Source organism: Ahaetulla prasina, chromosome 1, assembly GCF_028640845.1.
Source record: "Ahaetulla prasina isolate Xishuangbanna chromosome 1, ASM2864084v1, whole genome shotgun sequence".
Lineage (NCBI taxonomy): Eukaryota > Metazoa > Chordata > Lepidosauria > Squamata > Colubridae > Ahaetulla > Ahaetulla prasina.
In genome coordinates, this window is record NC_080539.1 from 40,510,342 (window position 1) to 40,526,006 (window position 15,665).

Here is a 15,665-nt window from a genome sequence, read left to right on the forward strand (position 1 = left end):
GGTTTGAAAGAAAATAAGGAAGAGAATTTAAGGAAATTTTTCTGAAGTATTTGCTGAGATATTAGCAGCTCGTCCAGCAGATGTGGCTTATCAAATTGAAAAATATATCGTGTGAATTCTTGGATAGCAAGGCAAAAAGTTGCCAAGGGATGTTGTTATTTATTTTACAAACAGAATAGTGAGAAATCAGATTTTGCAAGCTTCATATAAGGGGAGAAGATTCAGATTGCTGGTCAAGATATCTTGATATTAAAGGAAATTCCACCAAAATGTTAAGGGCTAGGAAGGAATTTGCCTTCCTGGTGAATGAACTTAAAAAACATCAGATTGAATATAGATGGGATATTCCAACTGGTATAGTAGTATATTATGCAGGGAAAGTACATCGTTTCAATACGGTTGGAAAAGCAAGAGAATTTTATGTTGAGGTATTAAAAGTTGGAAGTCTTCCCCCATTGGAAGCTAGAAGAAGGGAGGCTGAAGTGAAGGAAAGAGAAGTGAAGCAGGTACAAGAACAGATTGTGATGGAAGAAGATTTATTACAAGTGTTGGAAATACCTACGACGGGTTTAGATTCAAAAGAACAAAGGCTGACTAGAGCTGCTGCTAAACGCAAGGAACAAGAGATGAAGGCACAACAACAACTGGCAACTACTACAATGGAAACAGTGGGAGGAGCAAGGCCTAAAGTAAATGTGATCTGCGGCTGGTGTTCCAAAAGTTTCCTTTGGCCGATAATGGCAATTAAACTATTATCTTGGAATGTTAATGGCCTGAATTCACCGAGAAGAGAAGGAAAGTATTTCATTATTTGAAATAATTTAAAAATGACATTACCTGTTTACAAGAAACACATATTAGATCTTGCTAAATGTTGGAGATGCGATTGTGAAGATGCTACTTATTACCATATATGGTGGACTTGTAAAAAAGTTAAAGTATTTTGGATTAAAGGCTGGTGGATCATGCAGAATATTTTGAAAAAGAAGATTAAGTTTACTCCGCAGTTCTTTCTACTAGGAATAATTATGGACTATACAGCTATAGAGACTAAATTGATTTTGAACTTAATAACAGTCGCAAGACTTTTGATTGCTCAGTATTGGAAGAAAGAAGAATTACCTACAATCGAAGAATGGACAAAACAAAACAACAAATGGACACTCAAAGTATCAAATCTGGCAGAGATGACAAAAATCTCCGCTTACTTGAAAGACTATATACTAGAAAAATATATTTTAGAATGGAAAATGTGGATTGATTATATTTAAAATAAGTATCAGATAAAAAAATATCGAATAGCATATGAGTAAATTTAGGAAATATTTTGTATTAGATATATTTTTGAAGGAGAGGGGAATTGAGAGTGTGACTAAGTGTGGTGTGACTAAAGATTATAATTTAGGAATTATTTTGGATTATGATTGTTAGTTTTGATACCCTGCATTTTGTTCTGGGAAGTCGGGGTGGGGGTGGGGGTAAGGGGAGGGAATTGGGGGGTTTGGTAGAGATGGAGTGATGGTTAATGTACAGGGATTATTGAAGAAATATAATTAATGTAGGGTCGGGTCTGCATAGTTACCATTTTAGAACGGTGGGAGGGAGAAAAGAGAGTAGGAGGTAGGAAAGAGGAGAAGAGGAAGGAAGAGGGATAGTAGAGGGAGAAGGAAGGTGTAGGGTGGAGGGAGGAGTGGATGTAGATAAGAGAAGGAGAGGAAGGTTTGGAAAGTAAAAGAAGGTAGAAGAGGGAAGAGTGTTAAAAAGGGTGGTGGTGACTGGGCAAGCCCGACTAATTGTATATAACTGTACATTGGATGAATTATTTGATATGATTGTAAAAATAAAACTTTTTATTAAAAAAAAAAAAAGAATATTTAGATGTATAGTTCTTTTGTGTGCCTGGAAACCAAATTCTATCTTTGTTCAGTAGGTCTTACTCCAAATAGTGGGTATAGGATTGTAGTCTGAACATGCATTGATCTGTGCTTGATGAATCATAAATGAAATAAGGGAATAATTAACAATGCAATCATTAGAAAAAATCTTGATATGGGCTAAACAAATACTAAATATTTGCATGCAGTATTTTCTGCAACAATAAGTAGTGACGAGTGTTAAATCTTATTCTCAGATAAGATTGTTATTTGCATTTTTATCCTATTTGTTTTTGCAGTTCACAGCAAAGAGGTTGTTATAGAAATAAAGACAATTAATAATTGTCCTGCTGCTTAATAGTGATCAGATTATTGGACTAGAACTGGGGAGACCTAGGTTCAAATCTCCATTCAATCAGTTTATCCAGTTTATCAGTAGTGGGTTTCAACTTTGGTTGCTATTGGTTCGCTCGCAGGTGCACGTGATACTTCTGCATATACGCAAAGATGTCCAGGCAGTTGGGTGGAGCCTCCCACTGCCACCATTACCGGTTCGCCCAACTCGGGGCGAACTGGTAGCAACCCACTACTGCCTCACTTATAACCTAACCTGGTTTTTATGAAATTAAAGTATATACTTTTTTGAGGGAAAATATAGTAGAAATATAATTTATTTATTTATTTATTTATTTATTTATTTATTTGCATTTATATCCCGCCCTTCTCTGAAGACTCAGGGCAGCTTACACTATGTTAAGCAATAGTCTTCATCCATTTGTATATTATATACAAAGTAAACTTATTGCCCCCAACAATCTGGGTCTTCATTTTACCTACCTTATAAAGGATGGAAGGCTGAGTCAACCTTGGGCTTGGTGGGACTTGAACCTGCAGTAATTGCAAGCAGCTGTGTTAATAACAGACTGTCTGAGCCACCAGAGGCCCCTGTTGAATGAATAATGAAATTATTCATAAATAATGAAATCTTACATAAAAATTTGAACTAATTTATCTTTAGGTGAAAAAGAATTATGAAGCCCTCAAACAAAGACAAGAGGAGGAGAAAATGGTACAGAGTTATTCTTCAAAACTTGATGAAGAAAGTCAGCCTGTCACTAAATGGGAAAGAGATAATCAGGAAACTACTAGAGAACTTTTGAAGGTTAAAGATAGATTAATTGAAGTTGAAAGAAATGTAAGTATATCATTTGCTTTATTAGAAACTGTTAAACATTTCATGGTTTTTGTGGATCTTACGCAGGTGATATGTTTTTACAGATTACATGTTATAATCTTCTAGAGCTGTGTGGGCTTTGTTTAATTTGTTTTTAGTTAGACATGCCCCAAGCATAGTTCCCTCCTGTTCTTCCACTTCCCTTTTGACTACTACATAAGCAGTATGTGTTCCTCTGAATTTTTTCTTCCAAATTCACCAGTCTTTCCTCTATATTACAGCCTTTCACATTTCTCAAACATTCTTTGTAAATTCTCAGGTGTTATCTCAGCAGATTGGTCAATCAACAATTCTTCCCTTCCCTTCTTTAGCTAGTAGTAGCCATCTTTATCATAATTTATAGTCCAAAATGAAAAAACATAAAAAAGAAGAAATTTATATTTTCTTCTTTCTTCACAATTCTGCAGTCCATGACCTTTCACAATCATCTTTTTTTGTCTTTAAAAGAGTCCATCAATCAGAACTCTAGCAAAACACTTCCCCATGGAAGTCTGTAGTGTTTAATTAATTTAAAAGAACTTTATATAAACAAAGTCCATCAAAACAACTCTGATCCATTAAAAAATAAAATAATCCCAATTCTTAATTTTGCTTTATGCTGCAAATTAATTTTTAAATTCTTGTAGTTTTCCTTTTTTCCCCCCCTGTTAGTCGCATCATTGGCCATACAAATGTTCACCAGGTGGTTCACTAAAAGTGGTGCTTCAAAGCTCACTTAATAGCCTTTAAATAATTATAGTCCAAAGTGCTTTAGAAAGTGGGATTTGGTCAGACTCAGTGTCAATTAAAGGCTCTACTGAACTTCAGGCATGATGTTTCTTTCCTAATCGCCCAACACTCTTTACTCATGAGGTTCCTGCAGAGTTTGTCTGGGTCCTGCAGCCCCCCTAGTGAGAAGCAACCTTATGGAGCATACAATTTCTTCATCTTGTTCTGATCCAGAGAAAACTCTGCTGGCCAGAAAAAAAGACTGCGGAACTGTTGCTAAGATTGGAACAGGCTGGCTGCAGTTCCAGCCTTGGCAATATTTATGCACCTTTTTTTCTTCTAGAATAACAGAGTAGGAAGAGACCTTGGAGGTCTTCTAGTCCAAACCCCTCCTCAAGCAGGAGACCCTACACCATTTCAGACAAAAATGATTGTCCAATCTCTCATTAAAAACCTTCAGCACTTACAACTTCTGGAGGCAAGTCATTCCACTAATTATTTGTTCTAATTATCAAGAAATTTCTCCTTAGTTCTAGGTTAGTTCTCTCCTTGATTAGTTTCCATCCATTCAGTTGTGTCTGATTTTCAGAGCCTGCCTGGACAAGTCCCTGTAGTTTTGTGGCAAGGTTTTTCAGAAGTGGTTTGCCATTCCCTTCCTTCCTAGAGTTAAGAGAAAATGAATCACTCAAGGTCAGCCCAACTACTTTTGTGCCTAAGCTGGGCCTAGAACTCATGATTTTCCAGTTTCTACCCTGATTCCTTAATCACAGCTCTCAATCATATATTATGTTGTTTAAATATGTCTCTATAGTTATAGATAGAAATGCGGGGTTTTAACTTAAATATCTGTTTTTAAGTTATGCTTATATTTTGTGATTTTAACTTACTGATTTTGAAAGTTCACCCATTTTGGAATGTTTGATACAGAATTTTAAAAATTGTGATTTTACTGAAAAGGTACATGCATTTAATATGGTTTTTTTTTTTTCATTTCTAAAGAATTGCCAGGCTGCAGCTAGTTCCTCTGCCGTGCCGTGAGCCAGACCCTCAGGAAGTGGCCCAAGCTCCGTCCGGAACCTCTCCGGGTCCATCAGGCGCCTGGGACGGAACCAATGTTGTGGTTCTGTCTCCCCGCGGTGTTGAGTGGCGGTCAGAAAGTCCAGGCGAAGGAGAGTGATCTGACCATGACAAAGGTTCTATGACTACATCTCTCAAATCCAGATCCTTCAACCACTGACCAGAGATAAAAATAAGATCCAGAGTGCCACCCCCGATGTGAGTGGGGCCATCAACTACTTGAGTCAGGTCCAAGGCCGTCATGGAAGCCATGAACTCCCGAGCCACTGTCGATGACGAGCCGGCAGATGGCAAGTTAAAGTCCCCATGACTAAAAGTCTGGGGTCTCCACTGCCACCCGGCAAGCACCTCCAGGAGCTCAGGCAGGGCAGCTGTCACGCAGCAAGGAGCCAGGTACGTGACCAGCAAGCCCATCTGACACCTATGACCCCATCTCACAAAGAGGGATTCACACCGCAATCTGAGGTACAGTGGTCTCCCTCGGCTCTAGACTCTCTTAATAGCAACCGCCACCCCACCCTACCCTGGGCCTCGGCTGATGGAATGCACGGAAACCCGTGGGCACATTTCACCAGGGCACGCCTTCAGTGCCCAACCAGGTCTCCGTAACGCCTATAAGATCCGCGCCCCCTGGATAAGATCGTATTAGGGGCCTTATTGGCCACGGACCGGTTGCATAACATAAGACGAAGGCCCAGGCTCTGAGGGTCTTGACCATCCGGGAACGGGAAAAGTCAGAGGATCGGGCACGCGATCGCTTGCAGACATCGAACGCGTGACCCCTAGACCAATACGATCCCCTTCCGCCATATCTGCCCCTCCCACTTACCGTGCAAATGGAACCACCTCACAAAAGGAACACATTCCCCCATAACCTCCGAACCCACTAAATAATCGCCACGAGCGCGAGGGACTGGTTTCTCCCGACGGGCTACCCCAACACCCGCCCTAACCCTCCCACCCCTTAAAATGCCCTATCTAAAACCCCAAAGGCTCTTTCTCTTCGCATGCCACCTCTGTGGGTCCCAAGACCACATTGAGGCCGGCCCTTGGTAGTGAGACGGGCCATTCCTGCGAGGCGGGGGCACCTCGCAGGCGCAAGAGTTCATGTGCAGCGTAACGCATAGAAAAGTACGAATCGGTGAGGGTGCTAAGATGGTAACATCCCAGATGGTAAGACGTTAAAAGATGGATCCTCCAACGGATGTCCAGATGTCAAAGAGGACAAATAAAGCTGGAACCAGATGAAGATGATAAGCCCAGGTAAACAGGCCGGCAGCCTCCATGGTAAACCTATGGAAAATGTTTCTACAGAAGGTCTTAATAAGGTAGAAATGGCCGTCAGTCTGTTCATAGTCCATAGTCCAATCCAGTCCAGTCCAGTCCAGTCCAGGAACCCGTGGGTATAAATACCTGACGACCCAGCTTCGATGGTCAAAAGTCCGGGGGGTGGGGGGAGGAAGGCAGGCCATACAGCAAAAGGCAGATGAACAAAGCACGATGTAATGTGCCAAAAGTGCCAGAAGAGGGAGCCAAACCATAGCCTTGCCTCCGGCCTCATCTCCGACCACGGCCTCACCACGCCCGCCGCCGATGGAACTGATGGGGCCGCAGAACACTGGACGCCGCTGGACGGGCGCCTCGCGGCCCACAAGGCCTCGCCAGGCGCAACAAAGCGCCGATGGAACTGGCGGGCCCATAACCAGGCGAACGGACCGGAATCCATGCCCCAGATGGAATCGGGCCGAATTCTCATCGCCGCTGGAATCGGCTGGAGCCGGGCCGAAATCGAGGCCTGCAATCAGCATAGGCAACAGCAGGCCTCCCTCGCCTCCCTCGCGTCCCCAAAAATGGCCACCACCAACTGGTGGTGCAAACTGATTACAGTACTCTCTTGAAATTTCTCTCCAATCTTTCTGATGTGCAGGGGGGATGTGCCTGCAGCTCCTAAACCCATGCTGCAGTGACATCCCATTGCTTTCAATATGTACAAAGCAATAAGTAGGCACCTCAGCATTCCAAAGCATGGTTAGGAGACAAATAAAAGTTGAGGTGTGATTAGTTTTGTCTCTTTCCATCTAAAGCATAATCCTAATCACTTGATTTCCCATTTAGCAATCGTTTTGCTTTGTGGCAGAGTTGCAATCCCAATTAGAGTCATTAAGCAAAGACTATTTGTACACTTAATAGCGACAACCTTGCTTTTAACATAAGACATTTGATTGTATGTTGTTGTTTTTTGTATCTTCCAAGTTATGCCAATGCAGTTCTTTCTAATGATCTTTCCTGATCACAGAGTGGCTCTGCTCATTGAAATCTGACTTGATACTTCCATTTCACAGAATATGACATGGTTGTACTATTTTCAGACCCTGTATGTCACCAGTCTTGTAATGGTTTGATAGGGAATTAATCTATCTAGGGTGTAAGATTCCAGGTACTGTTAGATACCTTTTCCCTCTAACCTTCTAATTTTCTGCAAGACATCTACTTACCTTTTTTGTGTCTACTTGAGAGCAGCAGGAACACTGCTACATTTACCTGACGGTTTAAATCCAGTTAAGCAGACTTTTTCAATGATTTTTTTCCTGCCTTCCTTTCCAAAAATCTTCCTAGATGAGGAATATGTTTGGTCAGAATGGCTCTGTGGGCAGTGGAATGTAAAATTCAGAAGTTCTGCAAATGGTCTTCTTTTGCAGTCCTCCTTCTGTCTTTAAGAATTATTCCAACAGACTAATTGGAGGAAATAAGTTTGTGGGGTTGAGGACAGAGAAGTTCAGTTGAGAAGACTTCTGCTATATTTGCTGACTTTGGCTTCTCTTCCTCTCTATAAATCATTTCTGTAATGCAAATTAGATGTGAAATTGTTCCGTTGGTGAAATTCAGTCTTCTCAAATTTGGATCCATGCTAGCTGAATCTAATAAGATTGATAGGCCAAAATAGCTAAAAAAAGATGGCAACGAAATACATTTTTTTCATACATTAAAAGGAGTCCGTTATACATTAGCTAATTATGTTTTTTTATTATAGGTGGAGAATTCAGCAATTAATTCCCAAAGCACATCACTTATGAACCAGAATGCACAGCTATTGATTCAACAATCAACCTTAGAAAATGAAAATGAATCCATAATAAAGGAACGGGAAGACTTGAGATCATTTTATGATTCTCTAATCAAAGATCATGAAAAATTGGAACAACTTCACGAGCGGCAAGCAGCTGAATATGAATCTCTCATTTCTAAACATGGAAACCTTAAATCTGTACATAAGAATCTTGAAGTAGAACATAAGGATTTAGAAGACAGGTAATTATATTGTGCTAAATCTAACTAAATTAGGAAAGCCATAGAATTGTTTACATTAATTTAGGAAATAAAATAAAAAGTTTAATAAAAAAAAGAATATACTTTCTTAATTATTTTTACAATTTTATATTTGAGAATAGTGCTTATAATTTTATATTCACTTGACAGATACAGTCAGTTACTTCAGCAAAAAGTACAATTAGAGGAATTGGAAAAAGGCCTCAAAGTGGAGCAAGAAAAGATGCTTCAGCAAAACAAGAAACATGAAATGGTAGCAGTGGAATACAAAAAACTTTGTGAAGAAAATGACAGGTGAGAAAGCAAGAATTACAGATAGTCCTTGACTTATAAATTGGGACCAGAGTTTCAGCTGTAAGTGATTAAAATCATAAGCTGAGATGGGCCTAATTTTACAACCTTTTTTGTGGCGATTGTTAAGGCAATCACTGTGGTCATTAAGTGAACACCACTGTTATAAGGGCAAGTCCATTATTCTGAATGAACATTTCTTGACAGAAACTGGCAAAATGCCAGAAATCAGAAAAAAAGTTGCAAATCACAGTCACATGATCATAGGACACTGCAAGCAGAAACGTGAGCCATTTACAAGGAACCTGAAATGTGATCACATGACTGGGGAATGGTGGCAAACATTTTACAACAGTCACAAATGCTTTACAAGTTGCTCCAGGTCCACTGTAATTTCAAACAATTGTTAAGCAACTGGTTGACCAGTAAGTAGAGGACTACCTTAGACTCTGTGTATACGGTATATTGTATTATAGAGATTGAAATTGACCGTGATCATAACTGAAATACAGTGAAGTCTTTCAATTGATGTAATTGCTTCCATTGTTAAAACCAGTAGAAAGATAACTTTCCCTTGAAGTTTTTCAAATCAGTGAAGGAAATTTTGAGGAATAAAGGGGAATGGGAGAGGAGAAAAAACAGGACATTCCCATTAGTGCAGTATTGGATTTTACTTAGCACAGTGCAAAAGCATTGTTAAAACCTGATGTCATCTTTGGAAGCCATACTAGGCCGAAGGCTTCCATGCGCTGCCACAATTCTCCTCTGTGGGAAAGGAGGGGAGGAGGGTGGTAGTGCAAAGGATGATTAGACATAATAACATTTTCTGCCGATCAAGGTCAGGGTGGGTTCGCATCTGGAGAAGGAGTGGTTGGAGTGATGCTTCGACATGGGACGGTAGAGGATTGGAGCATGTGACCGGCAGAGGGGTCATGAGGGTGGAGATTTTGGGGTTTGTATTACTGAGGGAGGAACCGGAATCCCCAGTTTCGGTTTTCCTCCAACTGTGCAGGTTTACCTATGCTAGTAAAAGAACTTTGAAAGATGTTGGTTTTGGAGTCTTTTCTGCAGAAGGGGTTTTCTGGAACGCTGACACCTGAGCTATTTCAAGAACATTGCAATCCATCTATAATATATATTCATAGAAATTCATCTTAGATATGAGGAAAATATTGTATATATAGAAAAAGGTTGTTAGAATAATCATGCTTTGTTGTTAAGAACAATACTACATGCATACCTCATAGGGTTGTTTTATGGGGAAAATAGGAGGAAGTAATATTAAGTATACTTGCTACCTTGAATTATTTATAAAAATAAATTTAAGATATATAAACACACCAATATTTACAGACTCTTTGTGAAAGTAAATTTTATTGTAATATTATTATTTCATTTTTACCATTATTAATTACAGATTAAATCATACATATCTACAACTTTTGAAAGAAAATGAAGTTCTTCAGGTTGATCACAAGAATTTAAAAACTTCACTAAACAGTTCTAAATTAGAGCAAACACGACTGGAGGCTGAATTTTCTAAACTTAAAGAACAATATCAACAACTGGATATTACTCACACAAAACTAAATAATCAGTGCGAGGTAATCAGTTTATATTATACTTATAATGCTTTATTATAGTGAAATTAAATATATGGTATGTTTATGTGGATTTGTGAATAAATTAGAATTACAAATTTCATAATTTAACATTTTAAAATATGGTCTCTGTTTCTTGGCTTTAATTTATTCTGTTTTAGGACTTCATGAGGACATTTGTGGGAGGATATAGTTTGAAACTTCATTAGGGACTGAATTTAGACTTTGATTCTGTTGGTAAAAGATTATTTTCGATGGCCGTTTTTTAATATTTTATCTGATCTTTGCTCTGAAGCCTTGGGAGCAAGTTAGAATAGAATGTGCTGGTGGTCCATCTGGATGGAATAGCAAAAGTTGCCCACTTACCCCATCAAACCCCAGCATCAAAGATAGGACTTATTTGTAAAAGAGACTTCTAGTCCCAGAGTCTACCTCATGGTAACCTTGTAATTTTTAATTTAAGCAAAAAACAAAAAACTGATATTGTGTATTGTTTTACAAGATATTAAAAACTATAAAGAGCTTTAATACATTTTCCCTTATCAAATATTGAATTTATGTTTTACATAAAGAGTTAAGATTCCTAAGTTTGATAATGCCTCTAATGATGGATTTGTTAATTCATTCATCCCAGGAAAGTTGCAGATAATTTTATATTAAAACTTTAACTCGGTGTAGTGGTTTCTTGCCATTTCCCCTTCTTTTCTGTCTTTCATCGTTCTCCTCAGCTTTCTGCCTTTCTTCCTGTGTTTAAGGGCATAAAATGGATGTCATGATAGGTATAGCCAGAAAACAAGCAATATTTGCTAAACAAAAACAAAGAACATGTATTCTCTGATTCTTCTTCCATCTCAGTTGCAAGAGGGTGAATATAATTACACCAATCCTCTCTGTGACAGAAACATCTGTCTAACAGGAGATTGTTAGTGGTGTGTGAAGAAACAGTAAATAATTAAAATTAAGGCTAAAAAAATAAAAGTGAAAGTTTGAATCCACAATGGTTGAAACAAGAACAGAGGAGAAGTGGAGAGGGTTAAATGGGTTACTGGAAAAGATCATAGGTGGTTGCTTGATGGTGCTCAGGAAACAATTCCCTTGAGGGAAAGATAGTTCTACTAGAATATAGGGAGAGGGAGATATACAGGTGAAGGGCTCAGAGATGTAATAGCAATCTCATTCACAAGGTGACAGCTCCTTGGCTGTTTCAGAGAACAAGAGTCCTGGGGAAGGAGGGAAGCTCTCCCTTAGAAGAAACACAAAGTCTCTTGCATTGAACATTCTCCCAGAGTAATGGGATTTCTGGTGATAGATTATTTGATCATTAGGAATTTAGATGGCTGTGTATCTGGTGGTGACTACCTGGTGTCTACTGCTGACTGTATGGTGATTTGTCTGCCTGTAGGAAGGTTGCAGGTACTATGCACTGTCTAGATAGGCTGCTAGATATTGCTGGAGAAGAGGCAGCTGTTGTAGGCACTAATGACATTCTTATAATATAGTTGGGAGGTCCTGGAAACTAAATTCAGATGGCTAAGATGGAAGCCAGAACTACCAGAATAGCTATCTCTGAAATGCTACCTCTTCTGTGCACAGGACCAATTAGACAGGTAGAATTGGAATTCTCAATGTACAGATGAAATGTTGCTGCAGAAGGAGGATTTTCTCTTTATTAGGTATTGGATAAAGTTTTGGGAAAAGCCAGATCTATACAGGAATGACAGGCTCCATTTGAACAGATGGGACCAAAATGGCAGAACAGGTGTTAAATAAATCCCTTAGGGAAGGAGATGAAAATAATTGTATCTGCCCTAAAGAAGAAATAGGAGAGGAGAAAAAGGAGAAAAACATCCTTTTCCAAGTTTTCCTTGGTCCTGTATTAAATAGATCTCTGTTGATCATTATATGGATCAGTGGTGGGTTGTCCCCAGTTCAGACCAGTTCACAAGAACAGGTAGTAAAACCAGCGGGAGGCTCCGCCCACTGACCCAGACATCAACAGGAAGTTTCTGCGCAGAAGCGCAAGCAAAGCGTGCGCACGCGTTCCCATTGCAAACCGATAGTAAAGGTAAGTAGAACTCACCCCTGATATGAATGTAATTAAATGTAAATGAAGATCTGATTTCTCAGTTTATTCAATTTACAATCTAGTCTTTCTAGAAAAACAGAAGGTGTTAGCATTGTTGGATTCTTCTGTTATCCCTAACAATAAGAAATCTTCATGACAAATAATCATTGTTTCATTCTGAGTGTAAGAGAAAGCTGAAAACCTGAGAAATGCCCTGAAATATTCCAAAAAGAAATTTGCCATATACCATTCCCACTGGCTATAATTTTAGATTTACTGATAGCCAAAAATTTAATACAAGCTAAACAGAACCACTAAAATGTTTTTGATTAAAAGTAAAACAACTGAAAATAATGTATTTTCTAGGGCAAGCTTTTGTTATTTGATAAATGTCTTAGTTAACTGCATTGTATAAATAAAATTGGCTCAATATTGGCACTAAACGTTGTGTTTGGACATGTTGACAGTTGCTTAGCCAACTAAAAGGGAACTTGGAAGAAGAAAACAGACATCTACTGGACCAAATACAGACTTTAATGTTACAAAACAGAACACTTTTGGAACAGAATATGGAAAGCAAAGATCTCTTCCACGTTGAACAAAGGCAGTATATGTAGGTATCAATAGGGAAAAGCCAGCTACAAAATCATAATTGCTGTTGAACTGCCAAATAAAAATAATGAAAATGTTATTGGGACATTTTGTTAAGAACTAATGAAAAATGTCTAACACACACCAAATCAGATTTTAATCACTCATGTTTACTATAAAAGCATGTTCAGTGTTGAATTAATTTGAATGAGTCTTACTCAGATTCTGTGTATGCAATTAAAGAAATTGATAAGTTGCAAGCTACCCGTTTCTTCCCCTGATGTTTGTATTTTTATAATGAATGATAAGATTCTTTAAAATACATCTTTTGAATTGAATTGACTAAAGATATAAAAGATATAAAATGACTATTTTAAAGAATACATTATACTTAAAGTATGCATATACCATTAAAAAGTAATCTGAATCGTGCAATGACTACTTAATGACTACTGTATTCCAGTAACTACATAATAAAATACTTCTGGATTACGGAGAATTTTCATGCCAACCCCATTCATTATTAGCATTATTTCATCTATCACCCATGACTGGAGATGCAGTTTTTCTGCAAAAGGGAATTGTAGTTGAAGGTGTCATTTTAGTCAATCTAAGATATGCCCTTTGATACTGAAGAGAGAAATACACAAACTAAAACAAGAACCATGGGGAAAAGTGTAGGAATTATGAGATACACATATATTTACTTTGAAAAAGAGTAATTTCAATTTTTCAAATTTACAATATTATTTTCAAAGGGAAATAGTCAATGTAAAACATGGTAATCTCAATTTTTTGAACAATATGTTTTAAAAATTACATTTCAAAAAGTGACTTAATTTTGGGGCTGAGTTACTGCTTTGTTGAAACACAGACATAAATAAACTCTCACCCACAGTTGTAATACGGGAAATCCATGTTCTATACTGGGGATATTTTCACAGAACATATTTTGGCCTCATTATTTTTAGATTTAGATTTTTTTTTATCCTGTCTTTATTATTTTTATAAATAACTCAAGGTGACAAACCTATCATACATTCTTTTCTTTTCCTATTTTCCACACAACAACGTAAGTGACGTAAGTTGGGCTGTGAGAGAATGACTGGCCAAAAGTCACTCAGCTGACTTTTGTAAGGACAGGGACTAGTCTGCCTGTCTGTCTATCACCGTTCTACCCCATTCATCTCAGTAAGCGATTCTGGGTGATTTACAATAAAAACATAAAAGGTAATATAAAAGCCTCTCACTACAATTCCCTTTTCCAGAAGTATATTTCTATAATGCAAAATCTACATGGAAGTAATCTGGATCAACCATGTACTGTGTAAAAAACAATTTCACATTTATTTATAGAGTGAGACCTGTAATGAAAAGGTATTAAGATATTTAGAAACAAAATTAAAAGGGAAAGCAATTTTGTAGAAATATGTCCTTCTGAAATGTATTCTTTTATAGTGACAAGTTGAATGAATTGAGAAGACAAAAAGAAAAATTAGAAGAAAAGATTATGGATCAGTATAAATTCTATGAACCATCTCCCCCTAGAAGGTAATGTGTCTGCTAAGTTAAAGGACATTTTCATTCTGTTGGGAATTGTTTAAGTTGTATTCACATGACCAGAGAAAAGCTATATTTATTTTTGAAGGTTAACAAATTCTAAATTTAGCATTCTCTCTCGTCAGTCAGTCAATCAATTTATTTTAGTTATTTATCAATTCATAAAAGATCACAAACTCTGAGACAGCAAATAAAAATTGTAATAAAAATAAAGACTTAAAACGATGTGGTTAAAGTACAATGTATGTCAAGTACAGTGTAAAATTATAAAATGCCTCATTCAAAATCTGAAATAAAATCACATTGATTTGAACAATATTAATGTAGTTAAAATATGACAGTGGGGAGTTACTATATGTAACAGTAAACTTTATAAAGGCAATATAACAAAACATAGATTAATACTTCTGTAGTTCCCTCACTGTGAAGGCAAAAGTCTTTGTTCAAGAAATTCCTCTTCAAGAATAGTTCTTGAAAGGGGTTAATGTTGTCAAAGTTAGGGTTTTTCTGAATTTGGAAACATCATTTGGCTTAAATACCTTGCCAGCTTCAAAAAAGGAAGTTACTGCATTGTTAAATAGGTTGGTCAGAGTTAATTGGCTTTCCAAAGCCATAGCACCCAACTTAAGGGTTATGCTCATGTCCCAACTTCAGAATTTCATCAGATGAAGAGCATTTCAGTTTCAGTTGACTGATTTCTCTTTAGATTATATAAATCTTTAACAATCTTTTTCATATTTTTTAAAAAGGAGAGGCAATTGGATTACTCTGAAAATGAGGAAATTGATAAAATCAAAGAAAGATGTCAACCGAGAACGCCTCAAATCTCTGACTCTGACACCAACCCGCTCAGAATCTAGTGAAGGATTTCTTCAGCTGCCACATCAAGATAGTCAAGATAGTTCCTCTGTGGGCTCAAATTCACTTGAAGATGGCCAAACAGTGGGGACTAAAAAAAGCAGCAGTGAGTATTTTTAAAAAATTTAAATAGGGAGTAGTATCTGTTGTAATGTTTCCAGTTTAAAATGTATTGGGGGGAGGAAACTAGATTTAAAGTATTTTAATATTCTTCTTATATAGTTGATAGTAGACAAGCAACCTCTACAGCAGAGTATACTCCTAAATGTTTTACAGGGTTCACTATTTAAAATGAAATCAACAAATGGGTTAGAGTTGGCTAATGAAATTTGTACCTCCTTTACCCGAATTCTTTTTTAAAAAAATATTGTTTCTCTCATTCACTCATGGCATTTTTATCATATGATTTTCCTGTAAAATGCTTCCTTATGAACAACTTTTATATAGTTATAGAGTTGATCCTATTTGTCTGCATGTCC

At 37.5% G+C, this 15,665-nt stretch overlaps 1 protein-coding gene across 1 annotated transcript in view; it reads left to right on the plus strand.

Moving 5' to 3' along the window:
* The window catches only part of CCDC88A (coiled-coil domain containing 88A), a 93,866-nt gene that overhangs the window by 54,400 nt on the left and 23,801 nt on the right, over window positions 1-15,665 (plus strand). Inside the window, exons 18-24 of the mRNA XM_058164806.1 lie at window positions 2,893-3,069; window positions 7,925-8,202; window positions 8,371-8,514; window positions 9,929-10,115; window positions 12,645-12,790; window positions 14,227-14,319; window positions 15,078-15,292. Coding sequence (XP_058020789.1) covers window positions 2,893-3,069; window positions 7,925-8,202; window positions 8,371-8,514; window positions 9,929-10,115; window positions 12,645-12,790; window positions 14,227-14,319; window positions 15,078-15,292 — 1,240 coding nt within the window. The remainder of the gene's footprint in view (window positions 1-2,892; window positions 3,070-7,924; window positions 8,203-8,370; window positions 8,515-9,928; window positions 10,116-12,644; window positions 12,791-14,226; window positions 14,320-15,077; window positions 15,293-15,665) is intronic.